Here is a 21,996-nt window from a genome sequence, read left to right on the forward strand (position 1 = left end):
GGTCGGTGGTTCTACCCAGGTACCGTGTCTGAAATAATGCCCGGAGGGGCACCTGGGGTCTTCCTCCACCAATAAAGCTGGAAAAAAATCGACAAAAAATTCTTGGCGGGAAGTTCTAGGATGGCCCAACTTTAGTGTACGGTCGCCCATATGGGCTACGCGGCGACCTTAAATAAAGTTTCCAGGGTGTTCACTAACCATGAAATCCTGAGGGTCATTTTGACCAGTATTGACTCAGTTCTACCAATTATTATAAACACATTTAAAAAAAAAAAAAAAAAAAGGGATCTGAGGTAGTCCAAAACTCTGCTCTTCACATAATCTCAGTAATATTACAGTAATATTAATATTTCTGCCAAATAGATTTAATTTCATACTATCAGTTTAGACACAAAATTTCACAAAATCGTCTCTTTATGGTTAACATTTCTGCCAAGTAGTTTAAATTTCTTTCCACAGGTTAAAAAGATACAGACTGGATACAAAAACTTCTATATAAGTCTATAAAAATCAATTAATCCCCATAACAGATTAAAAGACGGACAGACAACCATGTACATAACAATATACTCCAAAATTCTTTCAGAAGTATAACAAACTTCAAGGTTGACTAGATTGTGTCTCATACAATATATCAAATTGATAGGCGCAACAAGATTTCCCGAGACTTCCCTACCATTTCTATTGGTTGCCATGACAACTAGATTTCTAAATGGAATCAAATCCTTTGAACATTTTGAAAGACTTTCACCAAAGGAAGAATCTATCCAAATTTGTTTAAATTTTTGAAAAAAAAAAGTTCACCAATGATCTATAACTTACAAGCAGAAAAAACACAAACACATGCACACAATCTACCAGTGTTCAGTGTTTTCTTTCAGAAAATTTGGTTAAAAAATAGTGTTTGATTTTCAACATAAAATAAGAGCTGTCATTTGACATTGTGTCAAAATAAAATTCAAGCAGATTACTATATGCCGGGGGTGGGGGGGGACATTTTACAGAAAATTAAGAAATACTTTCATTACTGGTAATTATAATGGTTCAACACAGAAAACAAATGTACAAAACATCATCCATAAATAAATCCATATAACTTAATTTTCTCCCGAGCTCTTTGTTCTCTCTGCTATGTCCGTAAAGAAAACATCATAAAATAGAGTGATTTCTGTGAACACTGTAATAACTGTATATACACACATATATAAATCACCTTTGACAACATGTCGTACCATGTGTCATAAATGATTTGCTTTCAATGAAAATATATTATTATTTGGATTGTTTGTTGTAGTCAAAAGCATTCCATTAGAAGAATCACCTGCCTCTGACATGTCTGTGGATTCTGTTACGTCAGATGTCTCAGAATCTGTAAACAAACAATTATCATAGATATACATATAACAAAATTAATCTCTTATGACAGCTTGCATGAAGAATTCAGTTTGCTATGTAGAAATTCAAGAATACAAGGAGGCTGAAGTGCTCCCTTGACGACAGAATGGTATCAGTGTAAAATGCTACAAAATGTTACCTATAACATTTACTGTAAACTTTAAAGTTATCAGAACCTACTGTTTTGTGAATAAAATTAAAAGTCAATTTTCATACATCATATACAGAACAGCAAAATAAGACTGCCACGGCATGTTTAGCACAAATAATAGGGTGTGTATCTTGTGTCATTTGACCTGCAAGATTTTACGATACATGGCACTTCTGTGTGAAGGAATAATATCTAACCAATTGCAATTAAGTATAAATCGAATCCATAAATAAATAACAACAAAGTTATAACAATGTAAGCAGTCAAGGTATGGTGAATTGTTGTGAAATTCACTTGTTGTTCAATTAAATCTTCTTTTATGTCTTGTCTTAAAGGCTGTTGTGCCGAAGTATGAAGACAATCCGTTTAACACTTATAAAATTATAGCCAAATATACCACAAAAAACTTCAAGGCAGAGCCCATTTACTAGTCAATGTCAAATTGGGTTTGATAGATTTTAAGGCATTGTTCTTAAGGTATATGAGCGCAAGTATCAAGACATTCCAGTCATAAATAACAAACTTATAATCAATTAAAGCAAAAATCAAGCAAATTCAATAATTTTAACCTCAAAGGTCATTGATAAGTGATAGTCATAATCAATTGGGTCTTAATAAGGTTTTGTCCTTATTGTTGTGTCCAAGTTTGAAGACAATTCATTCATAAAAAATATAGCCAATTCTAGAAAAATCAAACAAGAGGGCCATGATAGCCCCGAAATCGCTTGCCTGAATATAGAAACTCTCCAGGACAAGGAACAAGTAAAATTGTATACTATAACAAATGCAGATATAAAATCTAAATCTTAAACTGATATCACAAAGTTCATATTTATATCTGAAAAAGTGCATGTGTAAAAACATTACTGGTTGCTATTGCTAAGGGAAAACAACTTCCAAATGATGTGTATATATTAGGAATGGGGCAGGGCCAATTTTAACCCCAGGGCTTTTATTTGAACAAACTTGGTAGACACTTACTAGAAGATGTTTCATGCTAAATATCTAAGCTCTAGCTCTCTCGGTTTTTTAAAAAAAAAAAAAAAAAAAGATTTTAGTTTTTACAATATACATATAAGGAAAATCAATAACTTTAGTGACAGGTGTAGATTACACAGCCGAGTGTTTAAACAGCCTTTGTATGTGTTTAAATGTGTGAATAAATGCTTTAATCACTACTTAACTTTTTTAATTGCCGTAGCGGTATTTGAAAGTACATGTAAACAGTAAGAACTATCATTTGAGTACTTCCGTGACCCGGTGTCGCGTGATAATCACACGCGAAATATTTACTATAAGCTGGTTTAGTTATTGCCCTTTCATATTGTTACGCCTTTTGTTACTTCATTGTATACGTCAACAGGGAGTCCAAATCATTAGCCGTGAAAAGTTAACATGTCATATTTATCTTGTATAATGTAAAATATCAGATTAATGAATGAAAAAAAACATGAAATAGGTTATGTTATAGATCTTATAATTAGGGCTAGTCACGGGTTGAATTTTTGTTATGAAATTCTGACCGATTCACGAGTCGAAGTCCCGATGTATCGAAGTTTTTACGCAAGTCCCTCCAACTTCGACTTACTGAAGTTCTACTGTATGTTCCTTGTAAATATGAGACCTTGGTAAAAACAAGAATTTTTTTCAAGTTTATACCACATTTACATAATGAAAATTAATGACCCCTGGAGAGGAGCCTATTTTGACTCCAGTGCTATAATTTGAGCAATCTTGGACGAGGTCCACTACACAATTGTACTTGCCAAATATCTAAACTGTAGCCTTGTTTTTACTATATACAATCCTGGCAAGTTTGGTTGAAATCGGACTTACAGTTTTTTAAGGAGAGGATTTTTTCAATAATCTTTAGAACACACATACAGGTGAATTGCTATATGCCATGGCATAGCAGATGCTGTGATGGCATAAAAATGATTTCAATTGTAAATATGTACCAGTAGTTTGCATGTCTTGTGAATCTCTAAGAGGCATAAAACCAAACATATATGGCTGTGGTTTGTTGCCAGTTGGTAAACTATGAATACTGCTTGCTATAGGTATTGCCTGCTCTGGACTACTTCCTTCACAACTGCTTGAGGATACACTGGAAGTAATGTCAAGTAAAGAAGTAATTAACAAATTAATACACAATATTGGGCTTACATGCTACATTGTCATTTTTGGTACTTAAGTTGATTGGTATACAGTGAATAGGCCAATTTTCCATGAGTATTTCAAATAATGATCAAAGTGCTTTGCAATAGACATGAACAGGGAATTGCATAAATGTTGTCAAAAAAGGACCAAACATCAGTCATGTTGCACCAAGAAATTTCTAAATTCACAAAGGGCAGTAAAATTCTATGCCAGAGTTTTATGGGGCTTGGGTAGAGCCCTCTAATTATGATCCCATTAAGTGAATTAGGTTTTATGTAAATATTTTCTGCTTTCTTAAAAAAAATATTGATGTTGCTTGCAAAACTTTCACCAAGAATTCAACTTCACAAAAGGCCATTTACTCAGTCTAAATCTATGTTAGATATTTTAAGTTTTTTCTTTCAGTTGCCATGGCAACCAGAGTTCTGCATGGAATTAAATTCTTTGTTAGAACAATTTTGATAGGTGACCACCAAAGGAACATTCCTGTGAAGTTTGGATGATATTGGCTGCATGGTTTATGAGGAGAAGTGGTTTAAAATAAAAGTTATTGAACCATGACCAAATTCAAACTTCACCTGCTTATTCCTAAGATGTATCTTTTTGTTAAATTTGAGTTGAATGTGTACAACTGTTGAGGAAATAATGAAGGGAAACTGAAATTTTTTTCAAGGGGCATGTCAAATTTGAGTTGAATGTGTGCAACCATTGCCAAGATAATGAAACTGATGATGATGGAATGATGGGATGATGGAACTGAGGGCAACACTTTATGCCCCAGCCATTTTATGCAACATCCCTCAAACCCATTAGCACCAGCTTGAGATACTCAATTGTCAACACTTAAAAGTGCTGGACTCAATAATCCCAAAGGACCTGAAAAAATATAACAATACTGAAGTGAAGTTCATTACAACTTTTTACTGCTGCCTACAGCACTTGTTGCAAACAAGAGGGCCATGATGGCCCTGAGGTCGCTCACCTGTATATAGGCCCCCCACCCCCGGGCCAATTTTTACCCAAGGGCTTTTATTTGTTTATTTGAACAGACTTGGTAGACACCCATAAGAAGATGTTTCATGCTAAACATCTAAGTTCTAGCTCATTGGCTTTTTTAAAAGAAGATTTTTAAAGTTTTTACTATACACATATAGTTAAAAACAATGTCACCCCTGGGGCAGGGCCAGTTTTGACCCCCCAGTGTTATTTTAACAAACTTTGTAGATATTTACTTAAAGATGTTTCATGCTTAATATCTAAACTCTAGCTATTTGGGTTTTTCCAAAGAAGATTTTTAAGTTTTTGCTATACACATATAAGGAAAATCAATGACCCCCCCCCCCCCCGGGCGGGGCCAGTTTTGACCCCAGGGCTTTTATTTGAACAAACTTGGTAGACACCCATTAGAACATGTTTCATGCTAAATATCTTAGCTCTAGCTCTTTGAGTTCTTTAAAAGAAGATTTTTTAAGTTTTTACTATATGCATATAGGGAAAATCAATGACCCCCTGGGGCGGAACCAATTTTGACCCCAGGGCTTTAATTTGAACAAACTTGGTAGACATTCACTAGAAGATGTTTCATGCCAAATATCTAAGCTCTAGCTCTTATGGTTCTTTAAAAGAAGATTTTTTAAGTTTTTACCATATGCATATAGGGAAAATCAATGACCCCCGGGGCGGGGCCAATTTTGACCCCAGGGCTTTAATTTGAACAAACTTGGTAGACACTCACTAGAAGATGTTTCATGCTTAATATCTTAGCTCTAGCTCTTAGGGTTCTTTAAAAGAAATTTTTTTAAGTTTTTACTATATGCATATAGGGAAAATCTATGACCCCCTGGGGCGGGGTCAATTTTGACCCCAGGGCTTTTATTTGAACAAACTTGGTAGACATTCACTAGAAGATGTTTCATGCCAAATATCTAAGCTCTAGCTCTTATGGTTCTTTAAAAGAAGATTTTTTAAGTTTTTACTATATGCATATAGGGAAAATCAATGACCCCCGGGGCGGGCCAATTTTGACCCCAGGGCTTTTATTTGAACAAACTTGGTAGACACTCACTAGAAGATGTTTCATGCTTAATATCTTAGCTCTAGCTCTTTGGGTTCTTTAAAAGAAGATTTTTTAAGTTTTTACTATATGCATATAGGGAAAATCAATGACCCCCTGGGTCGGGGCCAATTTTGACCCTAGGGCTTTTATTTGAACAAACTTGGTAGACATTCACTAGAAGATGTTTCATGCCAAATATCTAAGCTCTAGCTCTTACGGTTCTTTAAAAGAAGATTTTTTAAGTTTTTACTATATGCATATAGGGAAAATCAATGACCCCCAGGGGCGGGGCCAATTTTGACCCAAGGGCTTTTATTTGAACAAACTTGGTAGACACTCACTAGAAGATGTTTCATGCCAAATATCTAAGCTCTAGCTCTTATGGTTTTTTAAATGAAGATATTTAAAGTTTTTTCTTTTGGTTGCCATGGCAACCAGAGTTCTGCATGGAATTTAATTCTTTGAACAATTTTTAAAGGTGACCACCAAAGGAACATTCCTGTGAAGTTTGGATGAAATTGGCCTGGTGGTTTATGAGGAGATGTCATTTAAAGCAAAAGTTTACGGACGGACGGACGGACGACGGACGAAAAGCGATCACAAAAGCTCACCCTGTCACTTTGTGACAGGTGAGCTAAAAAAGCAGTTTGGCTAAACATATATATAATCTGTACTTTGTATCAAAGCATACTCAAATAACTATGATATCTGAATACCTATGTGCCAATGGATGTGGTATAAGTCTGTCTGGGGTACTTGGTCCTGTATGAAACTTTTTTGGCGGACTCATGTAACTCTCGTATCTATTATCTCCATCAGGCTCCACTAAAAAAAAACATTTTTTATAGATAATCATAGAAAATGTTCCTGACATTTAAACATTTTCTAAGCATAATGTAAACCAGTTTTATAACTTCATTCCATCAAGACAATACATCATACTTAAAAAACATGATTAAAACTGAATAGAATAAAATATAATAGGTAGAATAATAATATGATTCATTTAAACTTTGTATGATTTTAGAACATGATAACTGAAACATTTTAAGAGAAAACAAGAGCCGGTTATATTCCTGACAAAGTTCACAGTGTAAAACTGAAAAAGGGCAATTACTCCAAAATAGGCAAGGCAGAGTTACGGTTCTTTTCCACTGCATATCTACACAATGAAATCTATCTACCTACAAAGTTTTATGTTAATATCTCTTATACTTTCAGAGCTATGTCCCGGACAAAGTTCAAAGTGAATAAGTTAACAAAGGGCAAATACTCAAAAATAAGGGAAAGGAGAGTTATGGTTCTTTTGCACTGCACTTCTACCAAATGAGATCTATCTACCTACAAAATTTCATGTTGATATATCTTTGGTACTGCCCTCCGCCTCAATGTCCTGTATCACTGTGTGCAACTTAAACAAATTATGTCCAAGAGTTTTCAAGTGACAAGGCGGTAACTATATTCCCTCCTTTCGGGGAGCACAAAAATCGGGGTCAGCAGCTTGTTTTTTAGTGATCTGGGGAGCATTTCAATAACAGTCTGTAAGTTTTGCTTATCTTTTGGACTTAAATTTGGACATAGGTAAAATGTAAATTTATGGTATGTGCGTTTCACTAAACAGAACATGCAATTTACGACAGCAATAAGTGAGGATAACTTTACGTTTAAACTTACGCAAAATAGGTAGCTAAGAAAGTTTAGTGAAACTCAGATAAATATGAACTTCTGCTTACGCAAAAAGTTACGTTCAAACTCGAGTTACGATAAGGTAAGTACGTTAGTGAAACACACCCATAGCCTGTATGTCTATAATTATGAAACTACAGCATAAGCTTTTTAAGAGAATAGAGTACTTACATTTTCTTTTACCAAGTGGACTTGGTCTGATAATGATTGGACTGATACTTCTGAAATGTATAAAACAAAACAAGGGTGTCACAAAATACAACCGTCACAAAAGCTTTAGGAGGAGAAGTAGGTGATAAGAAGTACAACAAGTAAGTTGGTCCCTTTTCATATTTTTGTCTAAAATTTTACCTTTATGTGTGATCTTGACCTTGGTTGTAGGGACCTGTATTTTATGCATGACACCAAGTCTCACAATCATGAAAGTTTGTGCCAGGTTATATTAATATCCCTCAATGCATGTAGAAGTTTTGCTCTGCATTTTTCAGAGACATCTTAGTGTGACCTTGACCTTATACCTAGAGACCAGATTCAAGCGCAGGGCACTATGTCTCATATCTCTTATTTAAACTTATCCATTAGATGGTTTTGAATCTTAGAGACAGACTGACCATCAGACAATTTAAAATGATTCCAGTGTTACTGTAGCCCCCTCCCACAACATAATGTGGTGGGGTATAACTATGTTACAAATAGGTTAATCTGCTTTATCAGGCACAGGTAGAACTGGCCTTGGACATGTCACCAGGCATATTCTTAAATGGTGTAACAAGAGCACCACAGAGTCAGCAATATATGCCTGAATTTAAATTGTCTAAGTTATCAAAAACAAGCAATTATCATAGTATTGCAGGCAATCCATAAGTCCCCTACCGGTAAGAGCCCAAGCAACATTCTAAAGGGCCATTGGCCATTCACTTATGTTCCTATTTAAATAAATTTGTTGAAAAAGTTCTCTAAAAGTGATCACATGATACAGTTTTTATGTACAGACAGACAGACGGACTGAAGGACACTCTAAAGTTATTTTTTTGATGTTGTGCCATCCATATTATAAGCACATAGTCTCATGATAATAATTATTTGAGCCAAGATATTTAAAATCTTCCATGAGTCAAAAAAGTTATGGAGAACATTAAACTTTGACCTGGGGGTAGCAACCTGGATCTAACTTGGGGGGTAGCAACCTGGATGTTGTGCAATGCAGATTGTGTCATGGTGGGGATCATTTGTGCCAAGTAATTTTGAACTGTCAATAAGTTATAGAGCAGACATGAAAAATAAATGTTTTAGCATTGGAACTTTGAGCTCTAATTCTTACATTGGATTTTATTTTAATTATCCTGAAGCTTTTTTCTTAAAAAAGTAGGCATTTCAAGACAAAATGTAGAGAAAAGTTTAGGTCAAACAAAAAAGTAGGTAAAAGGAGGGGCCACTTGAAAGCATGTTTCTACTATCCTGCTGTTAATGTTTAATAATACATTTTGTTTAAGAAAATAAATATCAGGAATAAAATCCCATACTAGATCAATTTCATTTCATACTCTTTATGAGGAGATAATAACTGTAAAATTACACACTGAAGTTTACACTTAAGTCTGATTAAAACAACAGCTGTCGGTAGGACAGCAACGCTCGGCTATTCTTAGTGCTTGATAGTAAAAAAAGCCTTGATTAAAAGGTAAAATTTTCTAAGTAAAGAAAAAGGCAAAATTTTTCTTTAAATCCATATAACAGTTATAGGCCTTGGAGAGAGTCCTATTATGCTCTCAAAGAAGAGTATAAAATTTCAACATGTTTCAAAGCCTTATGTCAATGAATTTTGAAAATATTTGAGGTATTACAAAAACTTTAACGTAAATTCTAAGTCGAAAAAGGGGCATAATTCTGTCAAAATGCTTGATAGAGTTACCGACTTCTGTCTACATGTTGGGGTCATGATGGTGAACAAGTGTTCAAAGTTTCAAAGCCATATGTCAATGAACTTTGAAAATATTTGAGGTATTACAAAAACTTTAACGTAAATTCTAAGTCCAAAAAGGGGCATAATTCTGTCAAAATGCTTGATAGAGTTACCTCCTCCTGTCTACATGTTGGGGTCATGATGGTGAACAAGTGTGCAAAGTTTCAAAGCCATATGTCAATGGACTTTGAAAATATTTGAGGTATTACAAAAACTTTAACGTAAATTCTAAGTCCAAAAAGGGGCATAATTCTGTCAAAATGCTTGATAGAGTTACCTCCTCCTGTCTACAGGTTGGGGTCATGATGGTGAACAAGTGTGCAAAGTTTCAAAGCCATATGTCAATGGACTTTGAAAATATTTGAACTATTACAAAAACTTTAACATAAGTGGTTATGCTGACGCCGACACCGACGCCGACGCTCGGGTGACTACAATAGCTCTACTTATTCTTATCGAATAGTCGAGCTAAAAACAACACTTACCTTGGAAATGATTTTCTTGTTGGACTAGGGCTGGGACTAGGTGTAAATGTGTGATTCTTTATTGGAGCTTGCATTGATGGTGAAAAACATTGCTGCAAATAATATATGCAATCTTAAAATAGGTAGGATAAAACAAATGTACATAGTTAACTCTATTGTTGTCAAATCTGAAAAATGTACAAAAATTCATGATTCCAACCATATTTCACAATCTCATTGTAAAGAGATTTACTTTGCAATTTTAACAAGTACGCAAATAAGAATATCAAAAACAAGATGGCCATGATGTCCATAGATAGCTCACCTGAGATTCATATCTAGGAAACCCATACATGCCATATCCCCTAGTTTTCAGCCTTGTCTCCCAATCTCCCGCTATCGGATCAAATTTCCACGATCCAACAGACAAAAAATTTAAAACATCATATATTTGGTATTATTTACACATCATCTGAAAGGGGCGTCGGTGACCGAGTGGTTAAGGTCGTTGACTTCAAACCACTTGCCCCTCACCGCTGTGGGTTCGAATCCCAACAGGGACTTGGATTCTTTCATGTGAGGAAGCTATCCAGCTAGCTTACGGAACGTCTGTGGTTCTACTCAGGTGCCCGTTCGTACCTGAAATAATGCACGGAGGGGCACCTGAGGTCTTCCTCCACCAGTAAAAGCTGGAATGTCGCGATATGACCTATACTGTGTCGATGTGACGTAAAACCCTATCAAACAAACATCATCTGAAGTAGTGTCTCCCTTAAAACAGCAGCATTCAAATGGATAATTGCATTGTTGACTTCTATATACTTCAATGATTTTCAATAGCTCTCAAGGAATAAACAAACACATTTTATCTAACAATGCATGACACAATTTTTTCTCGATAAATCTCTCAATCAGTGTCAGTAACTAATGACAACGTCCAATATTGAATGAGTGACATATTAATGTTTGTAACCTTGTCACCACATTGTTTGGTGTCAGTTTGTCTTTGAAGTTAATTGAAGTAGGGAATGATTCAGATAAAAATAATGACCAAGAAAGTTTACAACCTTTGAATACAGTGTTTGAAACTAGCGTTGCCTTTTAGTTTCCAAACTCTTAGAAGGAATGTTAATTAAAAACAAAAACTAAGTTTTATTAGAACTGTAAATTAATAAAGAACACAAGAAGTAATTGAAATATAATCAGTAAGCAACCTCATTATTCAAAATAAATATTTAACTCTTTAAAACTTAATTATCAATATTTTGGTACAGATTAAGGTGACAACAGACACTTTCCGTGGTACTCACATAAATGTTATTTAAACTAAGTTATTTTTGTAATAATTGTTATTCATTTAATCTTTGTGCATTAAATGTCGTTGATCATCATAAAAAATAACATATTTGAAAAAAATGCCTTTGTAAATCATTGATTTTGATTAAAAATCCTAAAATTTTAAATCGTCATATCAAAGTCATTTTTTATTTTTTTGTCATCAAACTTTTGGAAAATAACCATACTTATATTATCTGGGGAACCGTGTCTCAAATTTTTTATATCTTTTCTCAAAAAAATATTACGTAACGTCAAACATTTTATGCGACTTTTTTCACCATACATATTACGTAATTAAAGATAATTAAGTCGCTGATTGAGCAAACAAAAATCCCTGACACGGTTCCCTCCGTAAATGAATTTCCTTTCATGTGCTTTAAACCGCATGTTAATTGCTTGATTATTAAAAAAAGTTATGCCGATTCAAAGTTAGTCCGACCCGCATCAAACGAAGTGTCATAAATTGGCTGTTGTCATTTTAGGTATTTTCAGTGATAATTGACTCCGTTGTCACCTTAAACTCCAGTGCAAACATTTACTTATATTTGACCTTTTTCACTTTTATGGTATCAAAAGTTTTTATTATTTAATATATAATTGTATAGTCACACTTGTTGTTTTGTCCAAGTATGAATCCTTTCTTTAAACAAGAGGTCCAAAAGACCCTAGATCGCTCACCTGACCCATCGAACTCATCTGAGCAATTGCCTAGACAAGCATCCTGACCAAGTTTCACTTCACTTGAGTCAAAAATGTGACCACTAGAGTGTTAACAAGGTTTTTCCATATTTGGGCAGTGTGACATAGTTTTTGACCCCAGGCAACCCATATTCGAACTTGACCTAGAAATCATCAAAACAAACTTGCAGACCAATTTCCATGATATTTTGATCAAAACAGTAGACACTAGAGTGTTAACAAGATTTTTTCTATTTTAGCTCCTGTGACCTAGTTTTTCATCCAAAATAACCCATGTTTGAACTCATCAAAGCAATTACCTAGACAAGCATCCTGACAAAGTTTCATGATGATTGAGGCAAAAATGTGACCAAGAGTGTTAATGAACAAATGTGCCTGACGGCAAAGGCATCTGTAATGCTGACATGACTGTAACAATACCCTTTTTTTTTTCCAAAAGAAAAGTCGAGCTAAACATTGCATAACATGTACACATGTATAAAAGACATTCCCATATACATGTGTTGTTTCCTTTCATTATTCAACAATGATTTGAAGAAAACCAATAATCTCCTGGGACAGGGCCAATTTTGACCCAAAAGCTATAATTTGTACAAGGGGGGACAGGGTCATTGGCCCAAAGTGCTGACCTGTGGAAAGCCTGTTATTTGTGTGAAATCAGTGAAAGCTAGTGTTTATTACAATAAATAGAACAATGATGGTCACTAGACCATACTTCATGCAAAATATATATTTTTAATTATACTACATTGTTCTAATTTCATAGCTGTACATAAAAAACAAGAAAGTAGGTCACTAGGTCAATATCTAAGTCATTTGATATCAAATTTCAGTTCTACAACTGTAATTGTGCACATGGTCAAAATGTCATAGTTGTAAATAACAAAGAGGTCCATATTGGCCCTTATATCGCTCACCTGATTATGAAGGCTCAATCCACTTTTATATAGGCTGTGTAACCTAGTTTTGACCACAGCTGGCCCATATTCAAACTTGACATTTCTGACCAATGTCCAGGATATTTGGATCAAAACAGTAGTCTCTAGAGATTAAACCCATATTAAGGCTTTGTAACAGTTTTTGAACACAGATTACCTATTTTCGAACTTTACCTAGAAATCATCTAAAAAATTATTCTGACTTTTTTTTCCAAAACAGTAGCCTCTAGAGTGTTAACAAGGTCTTTCCTTATTTGGACTGTGTCCTTGTTTTTGACCACAGATGAATCATATTCGAACTTGGCCTAGAAATAATCTCAGTAACAGACGGATAGACAGACAGAGCTCATTTCTATATTCCCCTTTTTCCTTTGAAAAGGTGGGGGACAATTAATTGATCCAAGGGGCGGGACCAATTTTGACATCAAGGGAATAATTCTAACTTAGTAAAGGATATAATTATATAGCATAAAATACTAACCTTCCCAACTCTTGTTGGAGACATAGCACCTACTAACATTGAAGGTGAAGTAAAAACATAAAGTGACTCTGAAAATGACCTTGGACGTGTTGTAGGTCGTTGTGAGTTCTCAGCTATCATAGGTTCATGATCACCCTGTAACATATAGAGATAAAACAAATGAGTATCTTGCAACAGCTTTGATAACTTTCTTATAACACTTGCATGGTTAACATTTTACAATCTGTTTATCTGTTAATTTCTTAATTATCTTTTTTTCAGTTTTCATTTCCTATTTTAAATACATTCTATCTAATACATTTACAAAATTGCTTTAGTGTATTTCATACTTGTCCTGTCAATAACACAACATTTTTTTCAATGGCTTACAACTCTCATATACAAGCATATCACCTCAGTGATCCATGGAGAACCGTCGGTTTTTACAGGTCAACAAAAATAACCCGTGACCACATTGTATATAAATTGGACATTTCCATGTGCATGTCATAGTTTTAGTGGGTGTTCAGAAAAGATTTTGGTAAGTGACCACAAGGTCTTGTGAAGGTTTTCTTGTTTTGCTTATCGGGCTGGAATGTTCTTGTTTGTGTTTTAAAACTATTTGTTTTTTGTTTTAGCTACAAGTTGTTTGTCTCTAGCTTTTTACTTCCATGCCCACTTATTTTTGACTTGGCGTTGATGATGATAACGCATATTAGAGAAGTGGAAGGCAAGATGATGTCACTTTTTTGAGGTTCTTCTTCTGACGAGTTTTTTTTGGTTTTCCCCCTGATAATTCACTGAATCTAAAAGAGTAAAATCTGTTGTGACAAAAGTTACTAGTAAAGACAGTAAAGTCTGACGTAAATCGACATGTCACGTGATCAATCACATGTTGACAGTCCCGCAGAAAGTAACAATGGCAATGATGTTGTCATATTGCAGCCATTGCAGCCAAACTGGCAGCCAAATGTTGTTGACTTAAATGCCGAAAATGTTAAACAGTTGAGATCTGTCTCAGGGATGAAGAATTCTAATACAAAAGGTAGGTCGGATACTTCTTTATCTGAATTTGTTCAAAATTGTGATGATGAAACTGAAAGTACATTTTGCAAATGCTAGGGAAGTTTCTTCATAAGCAAAGTCCATTTTTTAAATAATTTTGCATGTTCTCTTTTTGAAGACGATAATACAGGGAATGAGTAAGATGCTGATATCTGGCTACAGGCCAGGATAAAAGCCCCTGATAGAGGTAATTCAATTTCAGAATCACTGCTAAATTGATTAATGACTTGTGCACTCAGATGTGTTCAATCAATGATTTAGTATCAAAATACATTAGTCCCATCAAATTGTACTTTCATGACTCCTCCAAAAGTGAATAAAGAAATCTGGGGTGAATTAGCAACTAATCAAAGAGTTCAAACTACCAACAAGTTGTTAAGAGACACTCAAAATCTGTAATGGTAGGTATGATCCCTATTTGGTATGGCAAATTCATGAAATCAAACCTTTGATTGCCAATTCATTGACACCGCCATGACTGTAACAATACCTCTATGTTTAGTCTAAAAAAAAATAAACAAAAAAAACAAACACAACTAAACGGTCTGGTATAACAGCAAATGGTAAAACTCTGTTGATGTAATTAATGTGATGTATATTTTATGTCTTACCAAAGAAAACCTTTCTGTCCAAGATGTGGAAATTTCTATAGCTGACCTTACCTCCCTAAAATAGAAAAGAAATCAATAATTGATAGAAACCTGTAATAAGAATACAAGAGGGCCATGATGGACCAGAATTTGCTCACCTGAATATAAATGACAAGGAACAAGTAATTTTGTAAACTATAAATAAAGATATAAAATCTTAATCTTAAACTGATATCAAAAAGTTCATATTTGTATCTGAAAAAGTGCATGTGTAAAAAACATTACTGGTTGCTATTGCAAAGGAAAATCAACAGTTCCAAAAGATGTGTACATATGAGAAAAAATCAATGACCCCCTGGAACGTCAGCCAATTTTGACCCCAGGGCTTTTAATTGAATAAATTTGGAAGACCCTCAGTAGAAGATATTTCATGCTAAATATCTAAGCTCTAGCTCTTTGGGTTTTTTAAAAGAAGATGTTTTAAGTTTTTATTATATACATATAAGGAAAATCAGTAAGCCCATTGAGCGGGGCTAATTTTTGACCCCCAGGGTCAATCTTTAAGTGTCTGTGCCCAAAAGGGCTTCTCAAATCCATCAAGCTGATCTTTCTTTGTAGTAAGAAAGTTATGGGTCAGCTGGGTCACTACTAATTGAATTGAAACAGTTTTTGAAGTCAGTCATTATGAAAAGTGTTTTTACTGTTCAGTTCAATAACTAGAGAACCATTTGACATGCAGCCTTCTTACTTCATAGGATGATCGCTCTTATTTAGTGGAAGACACCTATTGTATTTTTGGTTCTAATACATGTTGGTCTGAATTTCTGCTCATGCACTGGTACAAAATTACAGTAAGGGTCTTTAAATAAAAGACATTGATGATCGTGTGAAATTTGAAGACTGTGCAAAACGGTTCTAAACTTAATGAGCAGAAATTCAGACCAACATGTTGTCAGTAACAATATTTCAAAATATGTTTACCAATTCACTCAGATATGGAGAGAAAAAAATGCCAAAAGAATTGTAAACACAGTTATATAACTTGACAGAGTCATGGCAGTTTGTAATTATGAAAAATATAAGTTGGCAACGCAAGTCATTGCTATGATTGTGATGAAGTTGAAAAATATTCAATTTTATCCAATATATATAAATGCAAGACTTTACCATGAACCCAGTGACCCCAAACTCCATCCAAACTGAAAGAGTCACCTTATGTATGTTCTTTGTAAATATGAGACATTTGTTAAAAAACAAAAAACAAGAGGGCCATAATGACCCCGAGTTGCTCACCAGAAACAACTGTTTTACAGTGTTTGAAATTATTTTTCAAATCAACATGCGGAAAGGCAAGTCCAGTTCAACTTCAACTTAAGAATGCTACAGACAAAGTTTGGTGATCATCCATCCATCAATTAGTTCAGTAGAAGAACATGGTTAAAGGTTTTTATATTTTTAGCTCTAGAGGCCCCTAAAAGAGGTCAATCAAATTAATTTGATCAAAATTTAGTTAAGAAGAAAGAGATATTTTAAGGTTTTTCTATTTTTAGCTTTAGTGGCCCCTAAAAGGGTCTAATCAAATTAATCAAATCAAATTAATATGAGCAACTTGATAAAAGACTACCTAAGAATGCTACAGACAAAGTTTGGTGATCATCCATCAATTACTTGAGTAGTAAAGGTTTACTATTTTTAGCTCTAGAGGCCCCTAAAAGGGGCAAATCAAATTAATTTGAACAAATTTTATAACAGACCATCTAAGAATGCTACAGAAAATAATTTGAAGGTAAAACCCTATCATTGAATTTCTCTGTATAAAAAATAAATTACCTTTCTCTTTGAATATCTCGGTCTGCAATATGACTTTCTTCTTGCTTCAACTGGTTTAATCGGTCAGCAACTTTAATTGGAGTCTTGAAAAAACAAAACAAATAAAAACTGTAAAACATCATTAACAATCAGACCTCAACAAAATGCTGAGAAAAAAGAAACTTGTTTTATTACAACAGTATAAAGTAATGCAAATTGTTTTGTTTAATTGTAAAGAAGCCATGATGCATTATAACATAGTAAGCAAGAGGCCACAATCTATATATTGTTACTTGCTTAAGAAAAAATACCGTAACTTGAATTAATGATTAAATTGATGTTGTTTAGTGTTTCTTTTTCTTCCTGGCAGATGGCATATGTGCTGGTGTTTCTATTGTAAGATTATCACTTCTAAATGGTGATAATTGTAGTGGAGTCTCTTAGAGTTCCTAATGGATGATCATTTCTTTGAATGTTGGTTGTGCTGTAAATGTACTTTGGAGCCATGCTTTTTTTGGCTGGGTATTGTGCAGAATTTTACCAGTTAAGCAAAAAAACTTTTAAGCAAAATTAAAGGTCAAGTTCACATCTAAATTATTTAATATGTTTCTTTGGTAGCAAGTCTTCTTCTTTTGTCCATGTATAAATGTATTAAATGATATCCTTACATAAATACAAAATTATGGCAATTTTACAAAAAAATCAATAATTTGACCTTGAAGGTCTAGGTCATTTACAGGCCAGGGTCAATGTCAGATCAATCTTTCATTAAGTCTTGTCCAGAAGATTGTTTTGTCCAAGTATGAAGATAATTCATAAGTTAATTACCAAGTACATTTTTGTAAGTGTCAATTATAGCAAAAATCAGTGAAAATTTAAAAATTTAACCTTTAAGGTCAAAGTAAAAAATGAGCCAAGATCAATTTGAATTTGACATACATGAAGGTTTTATCCTAAAGAATGTTTAGTCTTAATATGAACTCAATACATTCATCAATAACAAAGTTATAGTCAGTTACAGCAACAATTGAAAATTTCAATAATTTGACCTTCAATATCAAGGTCATTTACGGGTGAGCGCTTTCGGGCCAAGGCCATGTTCAAATAAAAAAAATTGTGGCGGACCACAAGGTGATGCTACATGCCAAATATTTAAGTTCTAGGTATTCTAGTTTCTGAGAAGTCTTTTTAGTTATTTTGATAATTTGACCCCAGGGGCAAGATTTATATACCTTTGGTAAAGATCCACCTGAAAATGCTAAAAGCCAAATACATTGTATCTAAGGTCTAGGCATTGTAGTTTCATATATAAACCTATGTAAACTAAGTGACCCCTAGGGTGAGTCCAGTTTTAACCCCATGAGCATGATTACATAACTTTGGAGAGGACTACATTGTGATGCTACATGCCAAATTTTTAAGCTCTGGGCACTGTTGTTTCAGTGAAGAACTTTTTTTAAAGTTCTCATCTTTAAAGTCTACTTTTAGCTCCTGTGACCTACTGCATCAGAATGTCACTATTTACATGACTTTTGTAGAGGACCATTTCAGTAAAATTTGGTCAAAGTCCATCCGATGATTTAGAAGACATTGTTAAAAGAAATTGTGGAAGAAATTGTGGATAGCCACAGAAGATGAATGACAAGACACACTGCCATCAAAAAAACTAACCTTTGAGCAGTTTGTGCTTAGGTGAGTTAAAAATGTAAATGTTTTTTCCTATATAAGTCAACGTAAATTAAGCCATCCTGGGAGAGGGACCAATTTTAAAAGTTTTGTAAAGGACTATAAGGTTATGCTACATGCCAAAAATCTTATCTCAGGGTATTTCTGGAATTTTTTCTATTTGTAGTAATAGTGATCTTTAAGCTTGCTCTATACTTAATTTAATAACAATTTATAAATATCTCTCAATCCTGAAGCTTTTGTCTACTTGTTGTTCACTTCTTCCCATTACTAGCATTAGTAAGAAAACTTACTGTTGATCCATGTAATGTCATAGAACTGGAGCTGAATCTTCTTGTTCTTTGTGAATCTATAGTTGAAAAGCTGCATGGTGGACTATAATAATGAAAAAAAAAGCAATTATCATAGCATTGCATTCTGAACATTCTGAAGAGCCATGGCTATTCAAATATGACACTTTTGTTTTTGTAAATCAAATCAAAAAGTTCTTGTTAATTGTGTAACTTACTAACTTTTATTTGTATGTGGACAAGCTAGTCTTTAAAACTTGCTCATCATCCTCCATTCAAAAAAGGTAAGAACAGGAGCTGTCACGCAAGTGACGAATGCCCCCGAAAAGGTTTCTTAAGCATGCATGTATTATAAAAAGAAGAGAATGAAAGTAACTAATTGCTTAATATTGTTCTTGTGAAATGAAGTGCTATTTATAGCAAACTGAACACCTTGGGTTTTGATTGTGACACATCATCTCGATGTGGTAAACATTTATGCCAAATTATTTTAAAATCCTTCAATGCATGACAATGCTACAGTTTGGAAACTAATGTATACCTTCAAACTTTTTATGAGCATACATGTAAGTACCTTCAAATGATTAGAGTGATCTTGACCTTGGAGGTAGGAACATGAGTCTTACACACAACACGTCATCTTGATGTGGTAGAAATTTGTGCAAAGTCATTTTAAAACTCTTCAATGCATGACAAAGTTATAGTCCGGACATGAATGTGTGAACCTTCAAAATATAAGTGTGACCTTGACCTTTGAAGAAGAGTTGTGGTTCTTGGAAGTGACACAACTTTGATATGTGATAGACATTTGTGCCAAGTTATTTCAAAATACAGGCTGGACATGATTGTTGTGTACAGTAAGTGGGGACGCACAAACAGACAGACGGACATGAGCCTTAGCGGAGACACATTGTCTTAATGTGGTAGACATTTATGCCTAGTTTTTTTAAAATCCTTCGATGCATGACAAAGTTACAGTCGGGACACAAATGTGTGTACCTGTTATGTTGTATGGATGATAACAAGATTCAAACTATTCTACAATTTATTATAACCATTTAATACATGTTGTTAAGACCAGAGCTCAAGTGAGAATGACTCAGGTATCAGAGAGGCATGATCATATATATAACATAGCATTAATGAATATCAAGTAAAGGGAAGTAATCCCATTAACTATACAACTAAACATGTAATGAGTTATCTAATCTTGATATCATAACAGTACCTTAAACTTTTAATGTGATAAAGTGAACTTCAAAATGGTAGTGTAACCTTGACCTTTGACGTAGGGACATGATTCTTGGACACGACACATCGTCTTGATGTCCTAAACATGTATGCCATGTTATTCTAAAATCCTTCAATGCATGATTAAGTTACAGTTCAGACACAAATGTGTGTACTTATAAACTCTTATTATGATAAAGATTAAGTGAAACTTCAAAATGTTAGTGTAAACCTTGACCATTGAGGTAGGGACGTGATTCTCGGACCCGATGTGGTAGACATTTAATATATTTATACCAAGTTATTTTAAAATCATTCACTGCATGTCAAAGTTACAGCCTGGACACGATTGTGTGTACCAATTAACTCTAATTGTGATAATGTTAAACTTCAAAATGTTAGTGTGACCTTGACCTTTGAGGTAGGGACGTGGGTCTTTGTCGCGACATGTCGTCTTGATGTGGTAGACATTTATGCCTAGTTATTTTAAAATCCTTCTGTGCATGACAAAGTTTAAAGTCCGGACATGAATGTATGTAGCTATTAACTCTTAATTGTGATAACAAGGCTTTTTTCCTTCTATAACAGGGGCCGATATAAGGCCCCTTCACAATTCACTTTTTTTTCACAAAGTGGCAGAAAAAATTTCACAATTTCAAGAGATTTTACGAAATATTGCGACTTGGTCTTCGAAATACATTGTTTACCGGGTTAATCTACAGACTTGAAGCAGATTTTACATAGGTCAGAAATTATAATCAACCGTTTCCAAATTCAAAATGTCGCAAAATGCTAAGTAATATGTAATTTTTTTCCCCACAAATTTATGACATATATATCACGCATTTTTTCCAAAAAATGAACAGGCCCAGGCCCACAAAAATGGCCTGGATAATATGCAGTAAAACTTTAAAATGTTAGTGTGACCTTAACCTTTGAGGTAGGAACATGGTTCTCGGACGTTACACATTGTCTTGATGTGGTTGACATTTGTGCCAAGCTATTTCAAAATCCCTCAATGTATGACAAAGTTACAGTCCAGACACAAATAAAGTGGTGACAGACAGACAGACGGTGCGATGTTAATATGCCGCCCTTGGGGGCATAAAAATAGTTTTCTTAATCACTACTACTATACAGTGGCTCTTTTTCAGATTTGTTTTGGTCGAGGGCTCTACAACCTTTTCCACTTGAAAATCTATATACATTTGAACATGAAAGGTGACTTCATCTGTTCATAAGGAATATACTTATTAACTATACATTACCTGATTTGCATACTAGCAGTAGACACTAAAATATTTATCATTGGGGCACTGTTACATCTTTTCAGTGTACCAGATGCTGGTATATTGTTTTTGCCATTGCATCCTAAGCTCTCAACATCACGACTGCCGTAGCCTAAAGGTAGGGCAAGATTGTTCGGTGGATCAACCTCCATCTCAAGTTTATTTATAATGCAAGATAGCAGACCATCAATGGCACAGCATTTTTAACAGTTAACATACTTTTTAGATTTCTTTTTCTAAATCTGTACATTTTCATTAACCAGTACATTGCAACTTCTTATTCTCTTCATAATTAGGATTCATAATATAAAACAGATAGTTGCCCTGACAAAGGTGATAACGAGTGTTGTTTTTTGTTTGCTTCTTCTTCGTTGAACGTTTTGCATTTGCGTTAAACTATATTTAAAACTTACAGCCATACGATTAACATCACAATGCCATGATGTTAAACGATTAAGTGTCACAAGCTATACCTAACATAAATAAATATGACAAGTTTAACGAAGCAAGCGTGAAGGTATTGCAAACTTTAAATTTAAAGAAAGTTACGTTGTTTTTATTTATTTTTATTTTATTTATTTTTTTTTTCATTCGTAGCACAGGCACTTCCTGTGTGAATATGTATACACGTGACCACACATTTTGTCTTCGTCACAGTTTGCATAAAGACAGTATTAAAACCCGTTATCAATGATATGGGACTGTACACCGGATATAATCGTGTAAA

General features: G+C 34.2%; 1 protein-coding gene across 1 annotated transcript; it reads right to left on the minus strand.

The window, feature by feature from the left end:
• Window positions 1-1,019: 1,019 nt before the first annotated feature.
• Window positions 1,020-21,912, minus strand: LOC132742980 (P2R1A-PPP2R2A-interacting phosphatase regulator 1-like). Its single transcript, XM_060731483.1, has 10 exons — window positions 21,249-21,912; window positions 18,754-18,835; window positions 16,796-16,878; window positions 14,987-15,041; window positions 13,332-13,466; window positions 9,897-9,988; window positions 7,620-7,669; window positions 6,479-6,587; window positions 3,505-3,653; window positions 1,020-1,369 (listed from the first exon to the last, which is right to left on the minus strand). The coding sequence occupies exons 1-10, from the start codon at window positions 21,419-21,421 to the stop codon at window positions 1,239-1,241; spliced, it is 1,059 nt and encodes a 352-aa protein (XP_060587466.1). The 5' UTR covers window positions 21,422-21,912; the 3' UTR covers window positions 1,020-1,238.
• Window positions 21,913-21,996: the final 84 nt, after the last annotated feature.

The sequence above is a fragment of the Ruditapes philippinarum genome, unplaced genomic scaffold (genome assembly GCF_026571515.1).
Source record: "Ruditapes philippinarum isolate M1 unplaced genomic scaffold, ASM2657151v2 ctg845_1_1_1_1, whole genome shotgun sequence".
NCBI lineage: Eukaryota > Metazoa > Mollusca > Bivalvia > Venerida > Veneridae > Ruditapes > Ruditapes philippinarum.